This window comes from Puma concolor, chromosome B2 (genome assembly GCF_028749965.1).
Source record: "Puma concolor isolate L17-30 chromosome B2, mPumCon1.1.hap2, whole genome shotgun sequence".
Classification (NCBI taxonomy): Eukaryota; Metazoa; Chordata; class Mammalia; order Carnivora; family Felidae; genus Puma; species Puma concolor.
In genome coordinates this window covers 67,814,704-67,837,513 of record NC_141671.1, presented here as the reverse complement: position 1 = coordinate 67,837,513, position 22,810 = coordinate 67,814,704, and the positions used below count along the sequence as shown (strand labels likewise).

General features: G+C 39.7%; 1 protein-coding gene and 1 long non-coding RNA gene across 9 annotated transcripts in view; one reads left to right on the top strand and one right to left on the bottom strand.

The window, feature by feature from the left end:
* Positions 1 to 22,810, top strand: part of LOC147581031 (uncharacterized) — a 372,192-nt gene that overhangs the window by 177,320 nt on the left and 172,062 nt on the right. The gene's annotated exons all lie outside the window — the stretch shown is intronic.
* Positions 1 to 22,810, bottom strand: part of CD109 (CD109 molecule) — a 178,039-nt gene that overhangs the window by 108,229 nt on the left and 47,000 nt on the right. For all 8 annotated transcript variants that reach the window (XR_015251325.1, XM_086707234.1, XM_086707237.1 and 5 more), the window contains 3 exons: positions 15,999 to 16,027; positions 8,822 to 9,052; positions 3,350 to 3,475 (listed from right to left, as the gene is read on the bottom strand). Coding sequence is in view for 7 of the 8 variants with exons in the window: in XM_086707234.1 (XP_086563360.1) it covers positions 3,350 to 3,475; positions 8,822 to 9,052; positions 15,999 to 16,027 (386 nt within the window). In the remaining variant the exon portion in view is untranslated. The remainder of the gene's footprint in view (positions 1 to 3,349; positions 3,476 to 8,821; positions 9,053 to 15,998; positions 16,028 to 22,810) is intronic.

The following is a 22,810-nucleotide window of genomic DNA, read 5'->3' as shown; positions in this document are numbered from 1 at the left end:
ACGCAGCCAGAGAGACAGAATGAGACGCGATCCCAAAAGCATCAGCACTCATCCTTACAATACACCTTCTTTATCCCGTGCTAGTCCAAGTCACCCTGCACCCTTAGAAGTACCTGATGAGGGAAATACAAATCAAACCACAATGAGATACCACCTCACACTTGTCAGAACAGCTAAAATTAACAACTCAGGAAACGACAGATGTTGGCAAGGGTGCAGAGAGAGAGGAACCCTTTTGCGCTGGTGGTGGGAATGCAAACTGGTGCGGCCATTCTGGAAAAAAGATGGAAGTTCCTCAAAAAATTACTGATAGAACTACCCTACAACTCAGCAATTACACTACTAGGTATTTATCCAAAGGATACAGGAGTGCTGATTCGAAGGGGCACATGCACCCCAATGTTTATAGCAGCACTATCAACAATAGCCAAAGTATGGAAAGAGCCCAAATGTCACAGACTGATGAAGAAGATAAAGATGTGGTACATAGATACAATGGAAGATTACTTGGCAATGAAAAAGAATGAAATCTTGCCATTTGCAACAATGTGGATGGAACTAGAGTATATTATACTAAGCAAAATAAGTCAGTCAGAGAAAGGCAAATATCATATGATTTCACTCCTATGTGGAATTTAAGAAAGAAAACAGATGAACATAGGGGAAGGGAAGCAAAAATAAGATTAAAAAAAAAAAAAAGAAAGGAAGACAAACCATAAGAGACTCTTAAATACAGAGAATAAACTGAGGGTTCCTGGTGTGGTGTTGGGTGGGGGGATGGGCTAAATGGGCGATGGGCATTAAGGAGGGCACTTGTTGGGATGAGCACAGGGTGTTATGTATAAGTGATGAATCACTAATTTCTATTCCTAAAATCATTATTACACTATATATGTTAACTAACTTGAATTTAAATTTAAAAAATAAAATAAATTTTAAAATTAAAAAAAAAAAAAAATACCTGATGGACCTCACTGACTCAGCACCTCAAGATTCCTCCGCTGTCACACTGCCTTGTTTTCTTGTCATGCTTACGTTATTCAACTTTTATTATATTATCCATGTCAGCACAACAATGATATAGAGGACAGAGATTTTGCATGTTTACCTCCTTATTTCCACAACTGCCCTATACGCCCTCACATATTTGATACAGGGACAGATAGATGGAAAGACAGACAGATGGATAGATAAACAACTGATCCTGGAGAACTCTATAGTGAAATCAAAGGTGGGAACTAAGAAAACCCTAATTCCTTCACACTCACAGTATATGTCCTAATCATCAACTCCCATCATTCTCCACATGTGCCAGTAACACCAAACTTCTCCCAAACCCCCAGACCCGTGAGGCTCTCTTCCATCTTCCCAACCTCTACACACAGCCTTCTCTCTGTGAAGTCTCACAAACACTGACTCTCCTCTTCCTCCATAAGCACAAATGTCTGGCTCCCCTAGAGCTCAACACCCCCTCCTCCAGGCTTCCCTGAGCCCTATACACACCTCTACACTTTCTCACTGCCCACCTGTCTCACCCCTGCAGCACACCCTCTCCGCAGGCACTCTTCATGGATGCTCAAAAACCATGTGCTGGCTAAGAGAGACTAGATCTGCTTTTAGGATGTGACCCCTTCCTAAAAGCAGAAAGGAGAAAATTTTTTTTTAATTTTTTTGGTACACTTATCCCACTTAAGGTCTTATGTTAATGAATGATTATTCCTTCTAATAAAGTGGTTCTCAGTGGGGAAGGGAGAGGGTATTTTTTCCCCGTGGAGAGTGACGATGCCTGTAGACAATTCTGTTTGGCACACTTGGGCTGCTACTGGCATCTGAGGGGCTGAGGCTAAAGATCCTGCTAAACATCCTACAGTGTACCCAACCATGCCCACAGCAAAAAAATTTTGTCCCAAATGTCAACAGCTCTTTTAATAGAACTATTTTTAAAAGCTCTTATTTGGGGCGCCTGGGTGGCTTGGTCGGTTAAGTGTCCGACTTCAGCTCAGGTCATGATCTCACAGTCCGTGAGTTCGAGCCCCGCATCGGGCTCTGTGCTGACAGAGCGTGGAGCCTGTTTCAGATTCTGTGTCTCCCTCTCTCTCTGCCCCTCCCCTGTTCATGCTCTGTCTCTCTCTGTCTCAAAAATAAATAATCATTAAAAAACAATTTTTTTAAAAAAAAGCTCTTATTCACAAATTTATATATTTTTTAATAAACTCCAGAGAAAAATGGGACAATATTCAATGAATCTTCAAACATCACACAGGGATGCACAGGAGAAAACCTAAGGCAGAGAGATGAGTCTGCCCTGTGAGATCTCAGAGCTTCAAAGGTTGGCAACAAACAAAGGAAGTAGGTAGAGGAGTTGGGGAGAAAGAGGACTTGGGGAACAGAAAATTGGTGTGGTCGTTTAAAATCACTGTTTCTTTTTTTTTTTTTTTTGTATGTTTTAATGTTTTGTTTTGTTTTGTTTTGTTTTTTGAGAGAGACAGAGAAAGCACAAGTGGGGGAGGGGCAGAGAGAGGGAGACACAGAACCTGAAGCAGGCTCCAGGCTCTGAGCTGTCAGCACAGAGACCTATGCGGAGCTCCAAAGCATGAAACGTGAGATCATGATATGAGCCAAAGTCAGACACTTAACCGCATAGCCACCCAGGCACCCCAATCACTGTGTGTTGTTTTTTTTTTTAATTTTTTTTTCAACATTTATTTATTCACTGTGTGTTTTAAAACAATGATAAAGTAGGTTAGTCCAATCTCATCAGGAGTCATTCAGAGACATAAAATTTGCTAAATTATAACTATGTATCTGTAGGTTAGTTTTAAAATACTCAACGTATGCACTGAATAAGTAAAATAAACATTAATCAGTTTTACATTAAACACAAAACGTTTTGTGGCGCCTGGGTGGCTCAGTCAGTCGAGCATCCGACTTTGGCTCAGGTCATGATCTCGCACTCTGTGAGTTCGAGCCCCACGTCTGGCTCTGTGTTAACAGCTCAGAGCCTGGAGTCTGCTTCAGATTCTGTGTCTCCCTCTCTCTCTGACCCTCCCCTGCTCATGCTCTGTCTCTCTCTGTCTCTCAAAAATAAATAAACATTTAAAAAATGCAAAATGTTTTAACCTTCAAACATTGTATTACAGAAAAAGGCAACTATGGCTAAAACTCTAACATATTACAATGAAAGCTAATCCATTGATAAACACAGTAAATTCAAAATACACCCCTTAAATTATCTAGATGTTCAGATTAACAATTTTCTGTTCATTGAATAAATGACATTGGAGATATTTCCCCACCTGACCTAATTAAATCACTTTAGCATTCCCCCTGAAAATATATTTATACTCACATTCACTTGAACTTGAATGGACCAGTCACCAAGTATTGGATGGGAAGATAATTGAAAAGTTTTGGAAACGATGCCAAGATCACTTTGTTCTGACAACCACTGTTGGATCAAATTGGACTTGGGGTCCTACAACAAAAACCGTACATGTTAACTATATAAATACTGCCGCATACATGTGTTATGAATGATGCCCTCCATGCAGCACTGCCAGGGACATCCTAAATATGGCACAGAAATACGTTTTGTAAAATTTTGGCCATATGTTACTAAACAGAAGACAAATCAGAATTTCTTCCTTTCTCATACCCTCCTGAGAACATCTTTATTCTGCTCCACCTTCCAATTCTTGGCACCATATTTCCCTCTACATGGAACACACATGACATGTGTAGCACCAAACCTGTGCTGTCATTGTTAACCTAGAGATAACAGACCTTGTGTATGTATTCAGGGCCCACTGCGTGTCAGGCACTCTGTCGTATCATTACCACTCATACATCACTCAATCATCACAACTCTCCCTCAGGGTAGGACTGTCCTCACATTATAGCAAAAAACAGATTCCCAGAGAGGTTAGGTAAACACTCAACTGTAAGTAATCCATGAATTCAGGATTCGAACCCACACACCGTTTAATCCAACAAAATGTATCATAGCCATGTTTAGCCAAGGTTGTGCAGGAAAAACACTTCAGTTTTCCTAGACTTCCCCAATGATCCCGTCATGCACATTCAGCCAAGCCAATCCAGCAGTCATCCCGGACTTCCCTTCACATTCCCAGCCCTGTCGACTCCACCTCTTTAATCTCTCTCTAATCCTCACATCCAGCTGCCATGTCCTGTTTTCTGACTATTACGACTAATCTCCCTCCTCCACTCTTGCCCTCCAATAAATACATCTTCCCTTCTGCCAACAGTGTTGTCCATCTGAAACACAAATCTGAGATTGAGGCAAAGTGGTGGAAATGCTTTGTACAGTTCCTGACATATGACAAGCAGTGGACCACGAGGTGGTGATAGCTTTTGTTTGCCTACAGAATGAGATCTACACTCCTTGACATAGTTTACATAACTTAGCAGTCTGATTCCATCTATATTTCTATGCTCATCTTCCTCTAAACAGATTTCTTTGCAATTCACTCCCAAAAGCCCATGCTTCTCAGCCTCTACAATTGCTGCACAGAATGCCCTTCCTTCCTGTCCAATAGGTGAAATAAGCTCCAGTGTCCTGCCTCCTATAAATGCTTCCAACAGACAAAATGGCCACTTCCTGGAGAGTCCCTAGTACATCTGGAGTTTACCCCTTTTGAAGACTACCCCTTTTGAGTTTACTGAACTCATGGGTTATATGGGGTTTTTTGTTCCCAGCTAGACTGTGAACTCATGAGAGCAGGGATCAAATATTTTCCCTGATTGTTATTCTCTATCCTTTGACTAGACGTAGTGGGTCAGCCCAGTTAACGGAAGCCAGAAGAAACCTCTCTCCCCAAGTGGGGGAGGATGTGAAAGTCAGAGGTAAGGACAATGCTGAGAATTGAGTTAGGAGTAGTCTAGTAAGCCAGAAACTAATTGTTAAAACCAAAGACCAAAGCAAGTCAAGACTAAGTAGGTCACCCTCCTTGGCAAACTCCTAGGACGGGCGTTGTAATCAGCTGTTGGCTCTCCTGCACCTGCCACAGCATGATGCGTGGGTGAAAACAAAAAATACCTTTTTTCTTCTGTCAGCCTGACAAAAATAAAAAATAATAATAATAATTCCCAGTGTTATTTAAACTGAATGGAAAGGAATGTTCATACTCTGCTGATGCATTATTTGGTGAGGGTATACGCTTCTCCCAGGTGGTACCATGGCCCTACAAAAAAAGGAAGTTCTAAATGAAGTCTTTGACGACTTTGAACCTGGAGGATCTGGACGGTTGGGAGTGAATGAGATAATCCCTCTGGTTTGTCAAGCCTGCCTCAGACCTAGGCCTAACTGTCACCAACAGGAAAACACAGAGAATGTAGAAACACCAGAAGTTTTTACACATCAGGATTCGAACAGACCATGCATGGTGGCACCACAGCAGAACCCAGCATTTGTACGTCACCATCTCCTGCTAGGATGCACACAGGACAGCCATATACAACATGAACAGTGGCCCTGACACAGCCAGAACAGCCACATGCTGGAGATGCTGCAATAGTGGCCCCTTGTGCTCTCTGAGTCACCTTTAGATGGTTCTGGTGCCTCAGCACAGCACAGTACCTGCTGCCTGTGCCAGACTGTCTCAAGCAATAAATCCCCAGCTGGAGAATATGTCCAGTAGGAATATTTCTGCCACTCCTCAGAGTCCTGGATTATGCACTCAGCGTCTGTCTAGCATGTAGAACTGGAGAAGTCAAATCACTTAAACGAGGTGGTCCCCTCACCTCACCAGGAATGAGGTCCTGGTTTTGTCATGGCTGCCCCACACCAGAGTGTCAGGGCACAATCACAAGATACACCCTTAAGGCAACAACAGCTATTCCCATACAAGGTCATTCATCTGTACAAGAAGCAACACTTTCTTCAGGAAGGAAGTCACGGTAGAAGTCTGCTGTGCCAGCTACCATGGAGGTGTTGAAGGCACTGATTTCCATAGTGTCAAGCCAGAGTAGCCAGAGGTAGCGAGAATTAGAGCAGAGGTAGGGCACGTTTTTACCACTGTCAAAAGGGCCCTGAAGGCCTTTTCAACCTGAGAAGGTCAGTTATCAAGGCAGACAAAATTAATAATACCAAACGACAAAAAAAAAAAAAAAAAAAAAAAAAAAAAAAACACAAAACACTGAGCACCCCCTGAACATGCTGTGACTTGACAGTCAATATTTTAGCTACATCCTACAGCTACAGCAATTCTTTTTCTTTTTTTTACAGCTTACTGATTTGACAAGTTTATACACTCTGCTATGCTCACCACAAGTGTAGCTACTAGCTGTCCTGTTAGGTCACTTACTATTACAGTATCACTGACTGTCTTCTTGACCGGGCAGGATGGATTCCGAGAAGTTAGCCTCCCAGCCATCAGTGCACTTCTCCACGTTAGCCTGAAGGTGGTGCTGTACTAGGGAGTACAACTTTGTTCAAGTCAGGGGTTCTTGTTACACTAAGTTCCACTTTTTTCTAAGAGGTTTTGCCAAGAAACCAACTATTCTACACTGAAAGATGTAGAAAACATCACATTCTGGCCCAAATGACTGTTTTTCAGATGGAGGAAGACAGCAGTGTGGGCATCAGTGCTCCCATGTAGCTTCTGCAAGTGGCAAGGCTGGACCTGAGTTCATATCCCAGCCTCACTGCCCGGGTGCAGACAGCAGAGTATGGCAACCCCCTGGGCACTGTTCCCAACCTCTCTGGGTTCCAGGTGGAATTTCAGTCTAAACGCCCCTTCCCGAGCCAAGAGGGCCACATGCTGGCAAAGCCAGTAGGATTTCTCAGGACCACAGGTCTCTCTGAGAAAGCCAAATGTGGCAAGCAAAGTCCAGAGTTGTAGAGAATAGCCCAAGAGTACAAATCAAAGGTTTCAAAGGCAGATCCTAAAGCACCATGGCGAGGCAAAATAATAAAAATGCACAGACCAGCACAGCTCTAAATGCTTTACTTAAATTACTCACTTTAATCCTCACAAAAACCTCTGTGAGGTATTTGTCCCGCATCAGCAGGGTTAGTTCTGGGTTGATGCCTAGAACGGGCAATTTATCAAGTGCTGACTTTCATTACCACAGGTAGAACGAGGCAGATTGGATATAAACCGCCAGAGACAGGCAGGTGACCTCTAAATCCTCCACCTTACACTTAATTTCTGGCACGTACTAAGTTCTCAGTATATGTGGATAAATGGTGAAAGATGATATGACTGCAGTCCATAAAGCCCTGCTTAGAGAGCTACTTGAATTTAGACATGCTATTCACTATGCCAACCTCCTTTTTAGACATTCCATTATACAGTGAAGGCAGAGATTCACAGGACTGCAATTCTTGGAAATTCAAGAAATACACACTGAGCAGCATGCCAGCCGATGTGTTTGCTACAAACACAATCTGGCTTGAAGTTACACGTATACATGTTTGTTTGCTTGATTTTTGTTTGGCTTTTAGTTTAATTTATAACAACAAAGAAGTTAAGAAGAATAGGAAGATGCTGAACTAAAAAACCTAAATTTGCCTTCCATTCTATGTCATTTATCAGAACATTGAAGGAAACCAAGAGGGTTCCCAGGACCAGGGACTTTCAGTTATAAAATCAAGAGAGTCCCAGGCAAACCGGGGTGAGCTGATCACCTTATTTCCATGTAATGATCAAATGTCTAGTATTCTCCTCAGCATAAGTATAGAAAAGCAGGTCCAGCAGGATCTCAATGGTCCTCAACTTGGTTCCCACAGGAAAACACTCAGTCTGACTATCTGCCTCCAGACTATCAGAGTGTGCAAGCAGCAGAGGCCAAATGACTCCCTGCCAAAGGGGTTCCCATAATAACAAGAGCTAATGTTCAATGAGCATGTACTATGTGGCAGGCATAGTTCTAAATGCTGTGCTTGGATTATCTCACAAAACCTTTGTGAGGTATTATTATTACACATTCTACAAATAAAGAAACTGGGGCTCTGAGAGATTAATTTTCTCACACAACTAGCATCTATTCTTCTTAGAGCAGACAGTGATCCTTTTATAAGTCAAATCACATCACGCCTGTCCTCAGAATTCTCCAGTGAATTCTTGCTTCACTCAGAGTAAAATCCAAAGTCCATATCATGCCTAAGAAGACCCTGTATGGTCCATCCCTCCTCCAACCAACATACCTATATCTTACCTCATCTCCTAATATTTGTCCCCTCACACCCTGGTACACTTTCAGCCTATTTTTCCTCCAATGCACCCAACAAGTTCCCACCAGGGCCTTTACACAAGCTGTTCCCTCTGTATGTATGGGCTCATTCTTTTATTTCCTTTAGGTCTCTGCTCAAATAGGGCTCCCCTAACAATCTAGAGAAAAGAGCAAACATAAACACTCTCTCTCTCTTACACACACACACACACACACACACACCAATCCCTTTATATACATATTTATGTGTTTATTTAGTGCCTGTCTCCACACTATTCACTGAAATATAAGCTTGATGTGAGCAGGGGACTTAATCTGTTCGGCTCAGTGCCCCACTCCAGAGCCCTGACCACAGAAGTTCAAAAAATGTTTAACAAATGAATTAATCAATGAAGAAGCAAGGACTGGAGCCCAAGCTAGCCAACTTTGGAGCCTGAGCTCTGACCCCACTGCTCTACCATTTCCCTTCCGAGAGAGAGTATTCTCATGTTGGGAGGGAAGCTTACCCAAGGCTAATTCTAAGATAACCTGACCAGAACTTCGCACAGAGCTTTAGTAAGATGCTTTATTTCTTACTGGCACAGAGTCCCAGTAAGTGCACAGAGCTTTATTTCTATCTGGCACTTACCTTAATTAGAATGTTTAAAGAAGTTTTATAAGGTTTAAAATCTGAGAAGAGTGTAACGACACGAAACTTCACTTCCTGCTTCGGCTTGTACAGGGACTTGTCTGTTTGAATGAAGACAGTCATTCTCTTGGTCTCAAATGATAAGCGCGTACTATTAGAGAATAAGATCTCATCCTGGGCACGTCCAGTTACACGTAGCTCATAAATCCCATCTGCACTGTTCAGAGGTAGCTGGAGAAAATGAAGAGATCAGTCTCATTATTTTACCTCAAAAATGTTTTTAATTATGTTAGAATAGAAAAATTTCTATTTTTTAGGTTTACTTATTTTATTGAGAGAAGGGGGGGAGGGGCAGAGAAAGGAGAGAGAGAGAATCCCAAGCAGGCTCTGCACTGTCAGCACAGAGCCTGCCATCAGGATCAAACCCACGAGATCATGACTTGTCCAAGAATTGGACACTCAACTGACTGAGCCACACAGGCACCCCAAGAATAGAAAATTTAAGTCTATAGTATTATTAAACGTAATTGCCATGTTGAAAAACTTGCCCCTCCTAGGCACCAACATTAAACAATTTGTTTTGCCTCTTAACATCCTGTAGTTTTCTCTCCCGTTAAATTGCAGGGTTCTCAGAATGGAGGGCTCAACACCAGTCACCTTGTCATTTCCTAGCCCAAGTGTACATTCTTCCCAACAGTCACTGTGGGTCAGAATATTTAAGGTCTTTCAACACTTTTCCATGCCTCCCTCTTTGAGGCAGTGAACTGGTGAAAAGCACAATTTGCACAAGACTTGTTTCTTGCCGTATCTCTCTCGAACACTTTTCTACAGTGTGCTCTCTTCCTGCATCCTGCACATCACAGGTCATTATCCTGGAAAGGATGGGGGTGCTGCTGCTTTCCTACTACTATTACCAACAGAATTCTTACCTTCCAGCATTAACAGACTTGAAGCCATACAGCAGTTTACATGACCTGTCATTTTACAACAATCCTTCAGGTGGTGCTCTCACTAACACCATTTTATACAGGGGCTTACAGGAATTTGGGAAGCTGTTCCAGGTTACTAGCTGAGATCCAAACCCAAGATGAGCTATACTACTCTAAGAAAAGCCTCCATATGATGTCTTTAAAGCATGTCTGACAATTCTCTGACTCTCTGCCCTTCAAAAAGTAGAGCCTCATTCCCCAGACTTAGGGACTTGCTTCTCAAGAAAATAATGAAGCTGTGTTAGAGAAAGGATGGCTTCTGCCTGGTTCTCTTTCTCTCTGGGATTCTTCGCTCTGGGGGAATCCAGCTGCCATGTGAGGAGGACACTCAAGAAGCCTGTAGAGAGGCCCACATAGGGAGAAATGAGGCCCCCCACCAACACCCACCACCAGCTCGACAGCCATATGAATGAACTACCTTACAGAGGATCCCTGACCTACTGAAGCCTTCAGGTGACTGCAGGTCTAACTGACATCCTGACTGCAGCCTTGTAATAGCCCAAAGCTTTGGGATAATCAGTTACACAATAGATGGCTAGTATACCTGACTTTTAGTTCGTTTTCATGATAATAAACCTGAGGTTCTGAAACTAAATTCTGGCTCGTGTTGGCAAATAAGTTTTGTCCACAGAAAGCTCAGAGATCCTCCAGTAACTGCAGCTACCTTGAAGCTCACAATATGGATGAGAATATGAAGGAAATGTAACAAGCCACCAATAAAACGGTCAGCAAAAAAATATTTAGGGAGAAAAGTACTGATGCCCACAATTTACTTGGAGACACATTTTAAAAATAAGATGAATTAGGGGTGCATGGGTGGCTCAAACAGTTAAGCATCTGACTCTTGGTTTCAGTTCAGGTCATGATCTCACAGTTCATGAGTTCAAGCCCTGCATTGGTCTCTGCACTGAGCATGGAGCCTGCTTGGGACTCAATCTCCCCCTCCCTCTCTGCTCCTCCCTGGCTTGCTTTCTCCCTCTCTCTCAAAAAATAAGTAAATAAACATAAAACTTTTTTAAAAATAAGATCAATTAATGGATGGAGAGACAGATGGATGGATAGATATGAAATAGAGCAAGTATAGTAAAGCATTAATGGTAGATTCTGAGTGGTGGATACAGAAGTGCTCACTACAAAATTCTTTCAAGTTTTTTTTATATTGGAAAAATTCTTAATAAAATGTTAGAAGAACAATCAGTAGCATCACATTTACATAACTTCTAGTGCCAATTTTTGCTTTTCTTCAATAAATATTTATTGAGCACCTCCTAGCTCCAAATTGTTCTAAGTCCTTGGAATACAACATAAGCCAAAGATGTGTGCCCTAGTAAGGCTAAGAGTCTAGCTTGGAACTTGCATTCTTATATCCTATTTTCCCAAATGATACTTCAGTTCTCAGATTCTTTTAAATAGATATTTTAATACTATAAGCAGAAAATTAAATATGCCAGCATATCATATATATGGCAAAGGTTCATAAATACTTTATATTTAAATAATGATATTTGATGGGATTGCTTTTTATGATTTGGATATAGTTTGATCATTTTTAGTGGCACAGAGCCTCCAGAACTGATAGCAGATTGAAGATTTACGTCAAATTAATAATGCAGAGGCACAAAACTAAAGAGCCCTATTTAACCATGAGAATGCCAAATAAAGAAGCGGAAGTAACACAGACGTGTTCAAAAACACAATCTCTGTGCCCTACTCCATCCTCCATCAGGGAGCTGGCATCGCCTCAGGAGGAGACAGTACTATCTTCATGCTCCTTTCAGCTACCCCAAGTAATTTGCTTTTTTAGCTGCCCCATTAGAAACCCTGCCCACCCTCCATATGTAAGATTTAGGTGATTCAGGATCCTCAAAGCCTCAGTGTTATTCCCAGGGCTGGAAAGTCAGAGATTACAAAAGAACTTGGTGTAACAGTAGACCAGAGGTGACTCTATAAACCATGAGGCATCACCATACGCCTTGTGGTGTCACTGCCGAGTCTGCATGGCACTAAGGATGCTGAGCTGTGGTAGAGAGCTTGACCCTCCACTGTTAACAGTAGAGGGACATAATGTGAAAGAGAATGAAGAAAATAATGTGGATTTTCAGCAATCTTTACGAAGGTTTTTCTCTGTATCGGACCTAGAATGGGTTGTAACCTGCTCCCCACAGTGGAGAGGCCACCAGAAGGTATTAAAAGCACTTGTATCTCTACTGATCCTTCTGCCTTCTTGGGGTCCCAGTTACTGAAAGAGTTCCAGGGATTGGTAATAAAGAGGTTCCCTCATCAGAGACTTCCCACGCCCTTCTCTTATGCAAGAACCAGTTATCTACTCACGGGGATTCTGCAGTTTCACATGTTGAGCTGAGCGCCGAGGGCTGGAAAAAGATACAGTTCCCACAGACGGACACTGCCTGGCAGCAGTACATCAAGGAGCTTTGATCAGCCAAGTACCAACTGGCACCTGAGTGGCACATGCTCATTATGCTAAGTCTATTCTGTGTATACATAAATGCAAATTTCCTGAGTAAATGATTGCTCTTTGCCCAGGGTATTTAAGGCAAGTGTGCTCAAAAAGGTCCTTGGGGAGGGACTCCTGGCTGGCTCAGACAGTGGAACTAATGACTTTTGGTTGGGGTTGTGAGTTCAAGTGCCATGTTGGGTGTAGAGTTTACTTAAAAATAAAATAGAAATAAATAAAAATTGGGGCGCCTGGGTGGTTCAGTCGGCTAGGCGTCTGACTTCAGCTCAGGCCATGGTCTTATCACTCGTGAGTTCGAGCTCGCATGGGGCTCTCTGCTGTCAGTGTGGGGCCGGCTTCAGTTCCTGTCTCCCTCTCCTTTTCCCCTCCCCAGCTCATGCCTTCTCTCTGTCTCAAAAGTAAATAAAAACATTGAAAAAAATTTTTTTAATAAAAATAAATAAAAATTTACAAAAGATCCTTGGTGGGCAAGGAACTAATCTGGGACGACTAAAACCATTTAACCTTCTCTGAAAGATCAATTATCAAGGAAACAGAGACAACAAAATAGGATTTATCCTACTCTACTTCATTAGTTACTTATAATTACTAAAATAAGGAGAGATTTCAAATAACTTTCAAAATAAAATTGAGGGATTTAAGATGACAGTTTCTACTTAAAATATATTTTTTAAATGTTAATTATACATAAAATAAACTTCAAAACATTCCTAACTTTAAAAACCCCTCCCTCATGTTAAGTTGGATTTACTTACAGAGAATAAAAGAAATTTGCCTAAAACATTTTCTGCAAAAAAATAACCTTTATACTAAGCATCAATCATTTTTATTTACTTCTTATTAAAAGTTGATTTTAGTGTATCAAAAATAGAAACAATGAGCTAATCAGATATTAAAAACCATTTGTTTTAATGAAGTCAAAATATTTACATTTTACAGCAAAAATTCATGAGAACCTCAAAAAACAATCTGAAATATTACAAACATCAGAATGCAAGTGCACACTCTGAAAGCTGAGCCTATTTTGACAACTCATAACAACGCAGAACTTTCTATTTTTGCCAAGCATTATCAAATTTTCCCAGACACACTTTACGACTAAGTCTTTAAACTTTTGTTTTACTAGAAAAGGGATATAATGTCTAAGAAAGCCTTCAATAGGTAATTGCTATATCTATCTACAATAGAAATGGCATTACTGGGAAAGACAAATACAGGATTTGGAGTTAGCATTTCCCATAGGTAAGGATTAAAAGAATAATAGCAGCCAAAGCCCAGTTAATGATAGTTTGGACAAGTGCAATTTACAATAAACTGACATTACTGGAACAATCCCAAGCCTAATGCCTTCTCCTTCCAGCCTTTCTACACTTCCAGCCTGTGTAACTATAGGCTTCTCTGATGAAACCAGACAGTTGTACTTTAAGCTGTGGTTTCTGAACTTAAATCCCACCCCCTTCTGCTACAGGACAATTCTATTACACAGGATTTATTTTAAGCTTCTCATTGGAATACTCTTTCAACACCATCATGGCCAGCATCTATTATTTTAGGGTACATAACGCAATGTAATGTTTTATTACCACTGAGATTGGGCTCTCCCCCCATTTCCACCTGCTTTGCCTCTCTTTCCCTACTTCCTATTCAACAATAGAAAAGCAGTTATATTTCTTAAGAGGGAAAGTACAAACATAATAGGTAAGAAACAACAGCTATGGTACATAAGTAATTTTTATAAAGTACTGTTTGGTAGTGCTATATTTTCTAGGAATACCATCCCCTACCACCACCCCTGCAAAAACTAATGTGCTTTCTGAATGTGCTTGATAAGTAACCTTCAAGAAGTAATGGGGGAACCTGGCTCATCAGTTAGTGCTAATCCTACATTAAGTATGTAAAGTATCAGGGCCCAAGTTGTTAAAAAGAAACCACAGGCCCAAGGTGGAGTCATTTGCTCCCAGAACACTAAATCAGGACTTAACTGCAGTTTCAACCTCTCCAGGAGTGGAATTTTAAGCCAATCAATCTGGAACTTTCTGACAAGCACCAATGAGGTAATCTGTCACATGGGCCCTCTCCCCCACCCCCACCCCACCCAACCCAAAGGAAGATGAGGTAATCTGCAGGATAAGACCCCATGCCCTTCCCTTGCCTGGAACAATCCTTTCTTTTCTTTTGCTAATAACTTCCTTGCCCCACCTTCCTTCCTACAAAAACCTTCCGTGTTGTACAACTCTTTGGAGCTCCCCTCTGCTTGCTAGGTGGGATCCTGCCCAATTCATGACTCTCTTAATAAAGCCAATTAGATCTTCAAATTCACTGGGTGAAATTTTGTTTTTTAACAAAGTCATTAGTCAACTGTTCTCAGAAAAGTATACCAAACTGCATCTCTTGTTGGATGCTGTGGTCTACTTTCTCTACGGTACATTCAAAGTGTGAAGCTCCAAAATAAAACATGGTAATAAAAGTACAAACTTCCAAATCAAAGCTATGAGAAGCAGGATCAGTTCACAAACAGCATTTAATCACCAGGTTTTACGACTTTCTCAACAAAATAATAACCCCTTTTCACTTCCATAGCAAATTTTACAGCACTTTCACATCTCATTTCACCTCCAGGGTAAAGTACCCCCTATGAAGGAAGCAGTTTCTTTATCCCCTTTTCCAGAGCTAGGACAAGGGTGGGGTGAGTGAGACCTTTGCCTCGGGTGCAAAACTTAAGGAGGAGCCAAAAAAATCAGTAATCAAGATAAGTAAATTTTTAATATTTTAAAATAGAAAAGGTAGTGCAAAAAATTATGAACACAAAATTTTTTAACAAAGACAGGATCAATATCACCAATGTCTCAGGCTTCAGTGTGGCTCAGCGTCACCCTCCACTTTCTAGGACAGGGAAACCGAGGGGCAGAGTGTTAATTTCACACTCAAAACTTTGAGGTTCAGTAAGGCAGAAACGGCACCAAACCAGCCCAGGTTTCTTGGCAATACTCCAGGAAGGTTTCCCCAGTGAAGTTCCCTGTTTCACAAGCAAAAAATCTTTGCTATGAGTTTGAAGAGGCTAATTACCGATCTCCCTGAAGTAACATTCTTTTAAAAATTTTTTTAATGTTTATTCATTTTTGAGAGAGAGGGAGAGAGAGAGAGAGAGAGAGAGAGAGAGAGAATGAGCGGGGAAGGGACCGAGAGAGAGAGGGGGACAGAGGATCCAAAGTGGGGCTCGAAGCTGAGAGCCAATGCAGGGCATGAACTCACAAACTGTGAGATCGTGACCTGAGCTGAAGTCGGGCACTCAACCGATGAGCCACCAGGTGCCCCTAAAGTAACATTATTCTATTTTTTTTTATAATTTTTTTTTTTTTAGTGTTTATTTATTATTGACAGAGAGAGACAGAGCATGAGTGGAGGAGGGTCAGAGAGAGGGAGACACAGAATCTGAAACAGGCTCCAGGCTCTGAGCTGTTGGCACAGAGCCCGACGTGGGGCTCGAACTCACAGACAGCGAGATCATGACCCGAGCCGAAGTCGGATGCTCAACTGACTGAGCCACCCAGGCGCCCCAAAGTAACATTATTCTTAATTTAAAGGTGAAACTGAACTCAAGACAAACTCACAAGAAACGTAAATTGATATAAAAGTCAACAAAATATTAATTTATTTGTCTCATCAATGCAATGTATATTTCTGAAACCAAATTTTTTAAATGGATACTTACTGATGGAAGAGTAAGTGTCTTGAAAGATCCTAAAAGCAAAACAGGGAAGAAAATAGAGTCATAATTGGAATATGATGATATAATACAAAACTCCCAAGAATCTCCTAAATACTCTTTCAGATGTGGAAAGAATCATAAGCTTACAGAATCACAAACTTATTTGGCCAAAACAAAACAATTTTATTAAATCCCAGAACACCTGACAGATTATTACATATCCTTGTGCTGAAGAATTAGGGAAAGTGGAGCCAGACTTAAAAGGCTATCAGTGGGTGAACCCCCCAAAAAAATTAGTTTAAGTTCTGCTTCTCTTTTCCATTATCATTTTTGTTGTCATTGTTGCTGCTACTCTTGTTGCTGCTTTCAGGTTATACACATTTGAGGGACACTTCAATCGGTGTTGAGGAAGAACCTAAGGTTTATTTCTTACGTTCTCAGACCCTCATGATAAAAGAAGAAAAGGAAGGCATTAGTCATGTCAGGGGTGAGCTGGGACTCATAACTGACTCACTGGTATTAGAGTGAGGCAGACTTTTTTTTCATGTAAAGTTTCTAAACATAGGACTTCTAATTTAACTCATGCCAATTTCTCATCAGATCTAATTATTTCAAGGGAAAAAAAATGTTTCAAGTTAAAAACAAAAGAATACTTATCCAAAGTTCCCATTTAAGTGACATGAGTTCAGAGGTGGTGACAGGTCCTCACAGTTCCTTCATTTAAGAAATATTTGTGAATATTTAAGAATTTTTACCACAATGACAAGACAGACATGGCCCCATCCTCCTGGAAGCCACATGTGTCTATCCGGTGGGAACAGACAGACGCCAGAGCACAGCACAGTACAGAGCAGGGGTTCAACAAGTGGCCTCTGGAATTAGACTACATCAGTTCTAAAATGAATCAACCATGTGCTCACCCCATCCTTGAAAAAGTTACCTGATTATCCAGGCTCCATTTTTTCATCCATAACATGAGCATGCTAATTAATAATAGTACCAATCTCACAAGGTGGTTGTGAAGAATAAGTACGTTGATATCTGTAAAGTGGATAGAACAATGTCTGCCACACAGGAAACACTTCATAACTGTAAGTCATTATAGTGCCAGAAAACCCGAAGAGCTATCCACTGGGGATGTCAGCATGCCTCTACAGCAAGGTCTTCAAATTGTTATAATGGAGCATTGAGTCAATTAGGACATATTACCAATGTCAAGTTAGAGGATCAAGTTACATATATGTACTTTCTCAATCAAAATATTAAATATTAGAAAACCTTAATTCCTTAGTTTTGCTCAATGAAATAGAAGAAATAAAGCTAATACATGTCCTGCCTGCCTACATCCTTATAAATGGTCTTGCACAACCCCCGATGTGCATACACCCACTTTGAAAACCACTACCCTAATGGGCCTCCATGAAATACAAATATGTTTTCAGCAGCAGATAAGCAATTCATCAAAATCATTTATCCCCTAGCAAAGATCAGTTTATCCAATAACTGTCGCCATAGAAAGCAAAGAGCAAGACTCTTAAATAATAGGACAAATGACAAAAAGTGTCTTGAAAAGGAGAAGAAGGAGAAACAACTGAACAGATATAACTCGACATGGAAGCGCTGCAATATAGGGCAGAGACCACCTCAGAGGGATCAGGGGAAGGCACCTAGAGAAAATGATGCCAGAGTCTAGGGTTGTAGGATAAAGGAAAATTAGCCAGATGCGAAAGAAAGGGAAGAGTTTCCAGGCAGAGCAGCAGCAAGTGCAAAAGAGTGGAGGTCAGCATGAGTCTACAGAAGCAAAGAGTTGGCAAAGAGAGGATTATAGAGATGAGGCTGGACCAAATCATGAAAGGCCTTTTACACAGCGTGAGTCCTTGCCAGGATCATTCCAGGTTCTGCTGCTCTCCCAGCATCCTGAGTTAGCATTTGTCCTGAATCTTTTTGGAGCAGCAAAATATCAATATGAGATGGGTTTAATGTGCACAAGATTTAACTCTGAAATACTATAGTCATGCTTTGGGAATATCTCAACTTGTGGGAAGAAACATCTCATCAAGTTCTTATTTTTAATGAGATGGGCATATTCTATACTGAACTGAAGAGAAACTGAGAAGCCCTATGATATTGCAGCAACTAAGTTTGGTGAGACATTCAAAAGCACCATAAATACAGACAATTTACTGGACAAGTTTTGTGTTGTAAAAATATTTGCTGAAGGGAGTCATGGTACTCTCCAGGCAAAAAGACAAACCCTGTAACATATTTGAACTGAAACATTTAAATAGTTCAATATGGGGGTAACGATGGAATTGAGAATATCCTCCACACAGCAGAATTTACTCTGATCTTAACACATACCTCAGCATATGTGAAGAGAGTGTGTTCTCAATTAAAAATGTACCAACAATGAACAACTGGAATTTGAAATTAAAAATAACACCATTTACATTAGCATACCAAACAAAGAAATACTTAGGTTTAAACATAACAAAATGGTTACAATACCTATATGAGGAAAGTACTCTGGTAAATGAAATCAAGGAAGGATTAAATAATTGAAGAGATATTCAATGTTCACGGACAGAAAGACTCAATACTGTCAAGACGTCAGTTCTTCCGAACTTGAGCCATAGATGCAATGCAATCCTAATCAAAATCCCATAAAGTTATTTTATGGAAATCAACAAACTGATTCTAAAGTTTATGTGGAGACGCAAAGGACCCAGGATAGCCATTACAATATTGAAGAACAAAGTTGGAGGATTGATGCTACCAAGTCTAAAACTTACCGTAAAGCTATAGTAACCAAGGCAGCGTGGTACTGGCAAAAGACAGGCAAACTGATTAATGGAACAGAAGATAGAGCCCATAAATAGACCCCTACTAATATGGTTGAGTGATCTCTGACAAATGAGCAAAAGCAATCCAATGAGCAAAGCTGTCTCTTCAAAAAGTAATGCTGGAACAATGGACATCTACATACAAAAAAGTGAATCTAGACAGACCTTACCCCCCTCACAAATATTAACTCAAAACGGATCATAGACTTAAATATAAAATGCAAAACTATAAAATTCCTAGAATATAGCGTAGGAGAAAACCTAGATGACCTTGGTCTTTTTCTGTATAACACCAAAGATACAATCCATTAAAGAAATAATTCATAAGCTGGACTTCATCAAAATCAAAAACTTCTGCTATGCAAACGACAACATCAACACAATGAGAAGATAAGCTACAGATTGGAAGAAATATTTGCAAAAGACACACCTGATAAAGGACTGTATTTTAAAGTATGCAAAGAACTTTAAAAACTCAACAATAAGGGGCACCTGGGTGACTCAGTCAGTTAAGCATCTGACTTCAGCTCAGGTCATTATCTCACAGTTTGTGAGTTTTAGCCCCCAATCGGTCTCTGTGCTGACAGGTCAGAGCCTGGAGCCTGCTTCGGATTTTGTGTGTCTCTTTCTCTCTGCCCCTCCCCCGCGCGCACAGGTGCGCTCGCGCTCTCTCTCTCTCTCTCTCTCTCTCAAAAATAAACATTAAGAAAATGTTTTTAATAAATAAATAAATATTTTTAAAAAATAAAACTCAACAATAATAAAACAAATAACTCGACTAGAAAATGGGCCAAAATATTAATAGACAACTCAGCAAAGAAGATACACAGATGGATGGCAAGTAAGCATAAGAGAAGATGCTCCACATCATAAAGAAATGCAACTGAAGCAATAAGATACCAGTACGCTGGTATCAGTCATTGACAACATCAAATGCTGGCCAGGATGTGGAGCAACAGGAGCTCTCACTCACTACTGGTTTGCAACGCAAAATGATACAGCCACTTAGGAAGACAGTTTGGCAATTTCTTACAAAACTGAACATACTTTTACCATATGATCCAGCAATCACATTCCTTGGCATTTACTCAAGAGTTGAAAACTTATGACCACACAAAAATCTGCACATAGATATTTACAGCAGCTTTATTAATAATTGCCAAAGCTTAGAAGCAACCAAGTTTCCTTCAGTCGGTGAGTGGATAAATAAACTGTGATACATCCAGACAATGTAATATTATTCAGCTCTAAAAATAAATGAGCTATCGGACCATGAAAAGACATGGAGGAACCTTAAGTGCATATTACTAAGCCAAAGAAGCAATTTGAAAAGGCTACATACTATACAATTCCAACTAAAGGACAGCTGGAAAAAGCAAAACCATGGATACAATAAAAAGATCAGGTTGCTGCAAGGTGGCATAGAAAGATGAATAGGCAGAACACAGAGGGTTTTCAGGGCAGTGAAAATACTCTGTGTGATATTATAATGATGGACATATGCCATTATACATTTGCCAAAACCCACAGAATATACAATGCCAAGAATGAACCCTAAGGTAAACGATGGACTTTGGTTGTTTATGATGTGTCAGTGTAAGTTCATCCTTGCTAAAAAAAAATATGTACCATTCTGGTTAGTGATGTTAATAGGGGAGGCTAGGCATATATAGGTACAGGGATAATAAGAGAACTTTGCCAAAAAAAAAGTCTTTATTTGAATGTTCAAATTGTCTGATCATTCCATTATATATATTTGTGTAAATTATATAAATATAAATATATATAAATAAATATATATTCACCATATAAATAAATATTATACAAATAAATAAGTATTTATATTTATTTATATAAATAAATAAATAAATATTATAAATAAATAAATATTTATAAATAAAATATTATAATATTATACAAATAATATTATAAATAAATATACAAATATTTACAAATATTATACAATATTTGTATATTGTATAAATAAATAAATTATTATACAATATAATTGTATATTTATATATTATAAATAAATATAAATAAATAAATAATTATATTTATTTTTAAATAAATAAATAAAATATTATACAAATAATAATATAGTAAAACCTTGGTTTGCGAACATAATTCATTCCGGAAATATGCTTGTAATCCAAAGGACTTGTATATCAAAGCGAATTTCAAGAACCATTGGCTCGGTTGTGATCATGTGACATTCGGGATCACGTACTACTCCTATTGTAAAACATCGCTCATTTATCAAGTCAAAATTTTTTAGAAAAGTTTGCTCATCTTGCAGAACACTCAGAAAGAGTTACATGCAATCCAATGCTTTAATGTATATATAACGGAACGGTGAAAATACTTGAATGTTCAAATAAATTATGGATTATAACCTACTGAATAAACAGTCAATGTGCTCATGCTGCCCTATAAGTAAATAGATGAGTGAAAGAAGAAGAAAAGGTTCTTCTTTACCATAAAATTCCAACTAATAAACACAGAAGGAATCATGGAATTAGAAAATTTCACAACTATCATGGTAATAATTGATTCGGCGATAATCATCAATCTTGTGTGTGCAAGCTGGATGAGACTCGTGAGAAATAATGAGCTATTGTTGTCCTAAACTACTAAGTTTTGGGGTGGTTCAATCACAGAAATGGATGACTGGAATACTCTTGAAATAAAAAGAGTAACTAGCAAACCTCTAAAGGTATAGAGTCAAACACAATAGCCTGTAGCCATAGTGGCTATTGAAATGAGCAATTGAAATGTGCTACAAATACAAAATGCACCCATATTTGTAAGACTTAAAAAAGTAAAAGTATATAAACTATCTCAGTAATAATTTTATAATTACTACATGTTGATAATATTTTATGAATTACTGGGTTAAACAAAAAATATTAAAATTAATTTTTTAATTAATTTTTTTAAGTTGGACTCCACCCAGCATGGAGTCCAACACATGCTCAAACTCACAACCATGAGATCAAGACCCAAGCTGAAATTAAGAGTCAGACACTTAACTGACTGAGCCACCCAGGCGCCCCTAAAATTAATTTCACCTCAATTTTTTTACCTTTTTTTTAAAGATCTTATTTTTAAGTAATCCCCACAGCCAACATGGGGCTCAAACTCACAACCTCAAGATCAATAGTTGCATGATCCACTGACTGATCCAGTCAGGCGCCCCCCCCCCCCCCACTTTTTTTAACTTTTCTAATATGGTTACTAGAAAATGCTATTACATGAGTGGTAGCACCATACTTGTATTGGACAACGTTGGTGTAGAGGATGGAAGACTCACATGTTTGCTTAGAAGCAATAAAACAACGAACGGGTCTGACTGCATACAACTTTTAAGTTGGTGAATAAAATAATAACAGATACTATTTATAGTGTTATAAAAGCATTACATATTTTAGCAGATCTAATTGGCATCATAATCTTATTAAGTATTATTATCCTTCTTTTACAAATGAGAACCCTGAGTCACAGAGGCATTAAGTGACTTGCCCAAGGTCATACAGAAAAGAAGTAACAGAGCCAACATTCTAACACAGGCAGGCTGCCTCTTGGATCTGAACTGTAAATCACTACTCTCGGGGCATCTGGGTGGCTCAGTCAGTTAAGTGTCCGACTTCGGCTCAGGTCATGATCTCGCAGTCCCTGAGTTCGAGCCCTGCGTCAGGCTCTCTGCTATCAGCTCAGAATCCGCTTCAGATCTTCTGTCTCCCTCTCTCTCTACCTCTCCCCCACTGGTGCTTTTTCTCTGTCTCAAAAATAAATAAACATTTTTTTTAAAAAAATCACCACTCTCAGGACAAGAACAGCAGCTGTAGCTCTGTTCTTTTACCCTGCGTACCTTTGATTATTGTAAAGGTTCCCCAGCCTAGAGAGCCTCTTTGTGCACGTTATCACCACTCAAAATCTCCATTACCTGGGGCTCCTCTCCTCAACTCTATG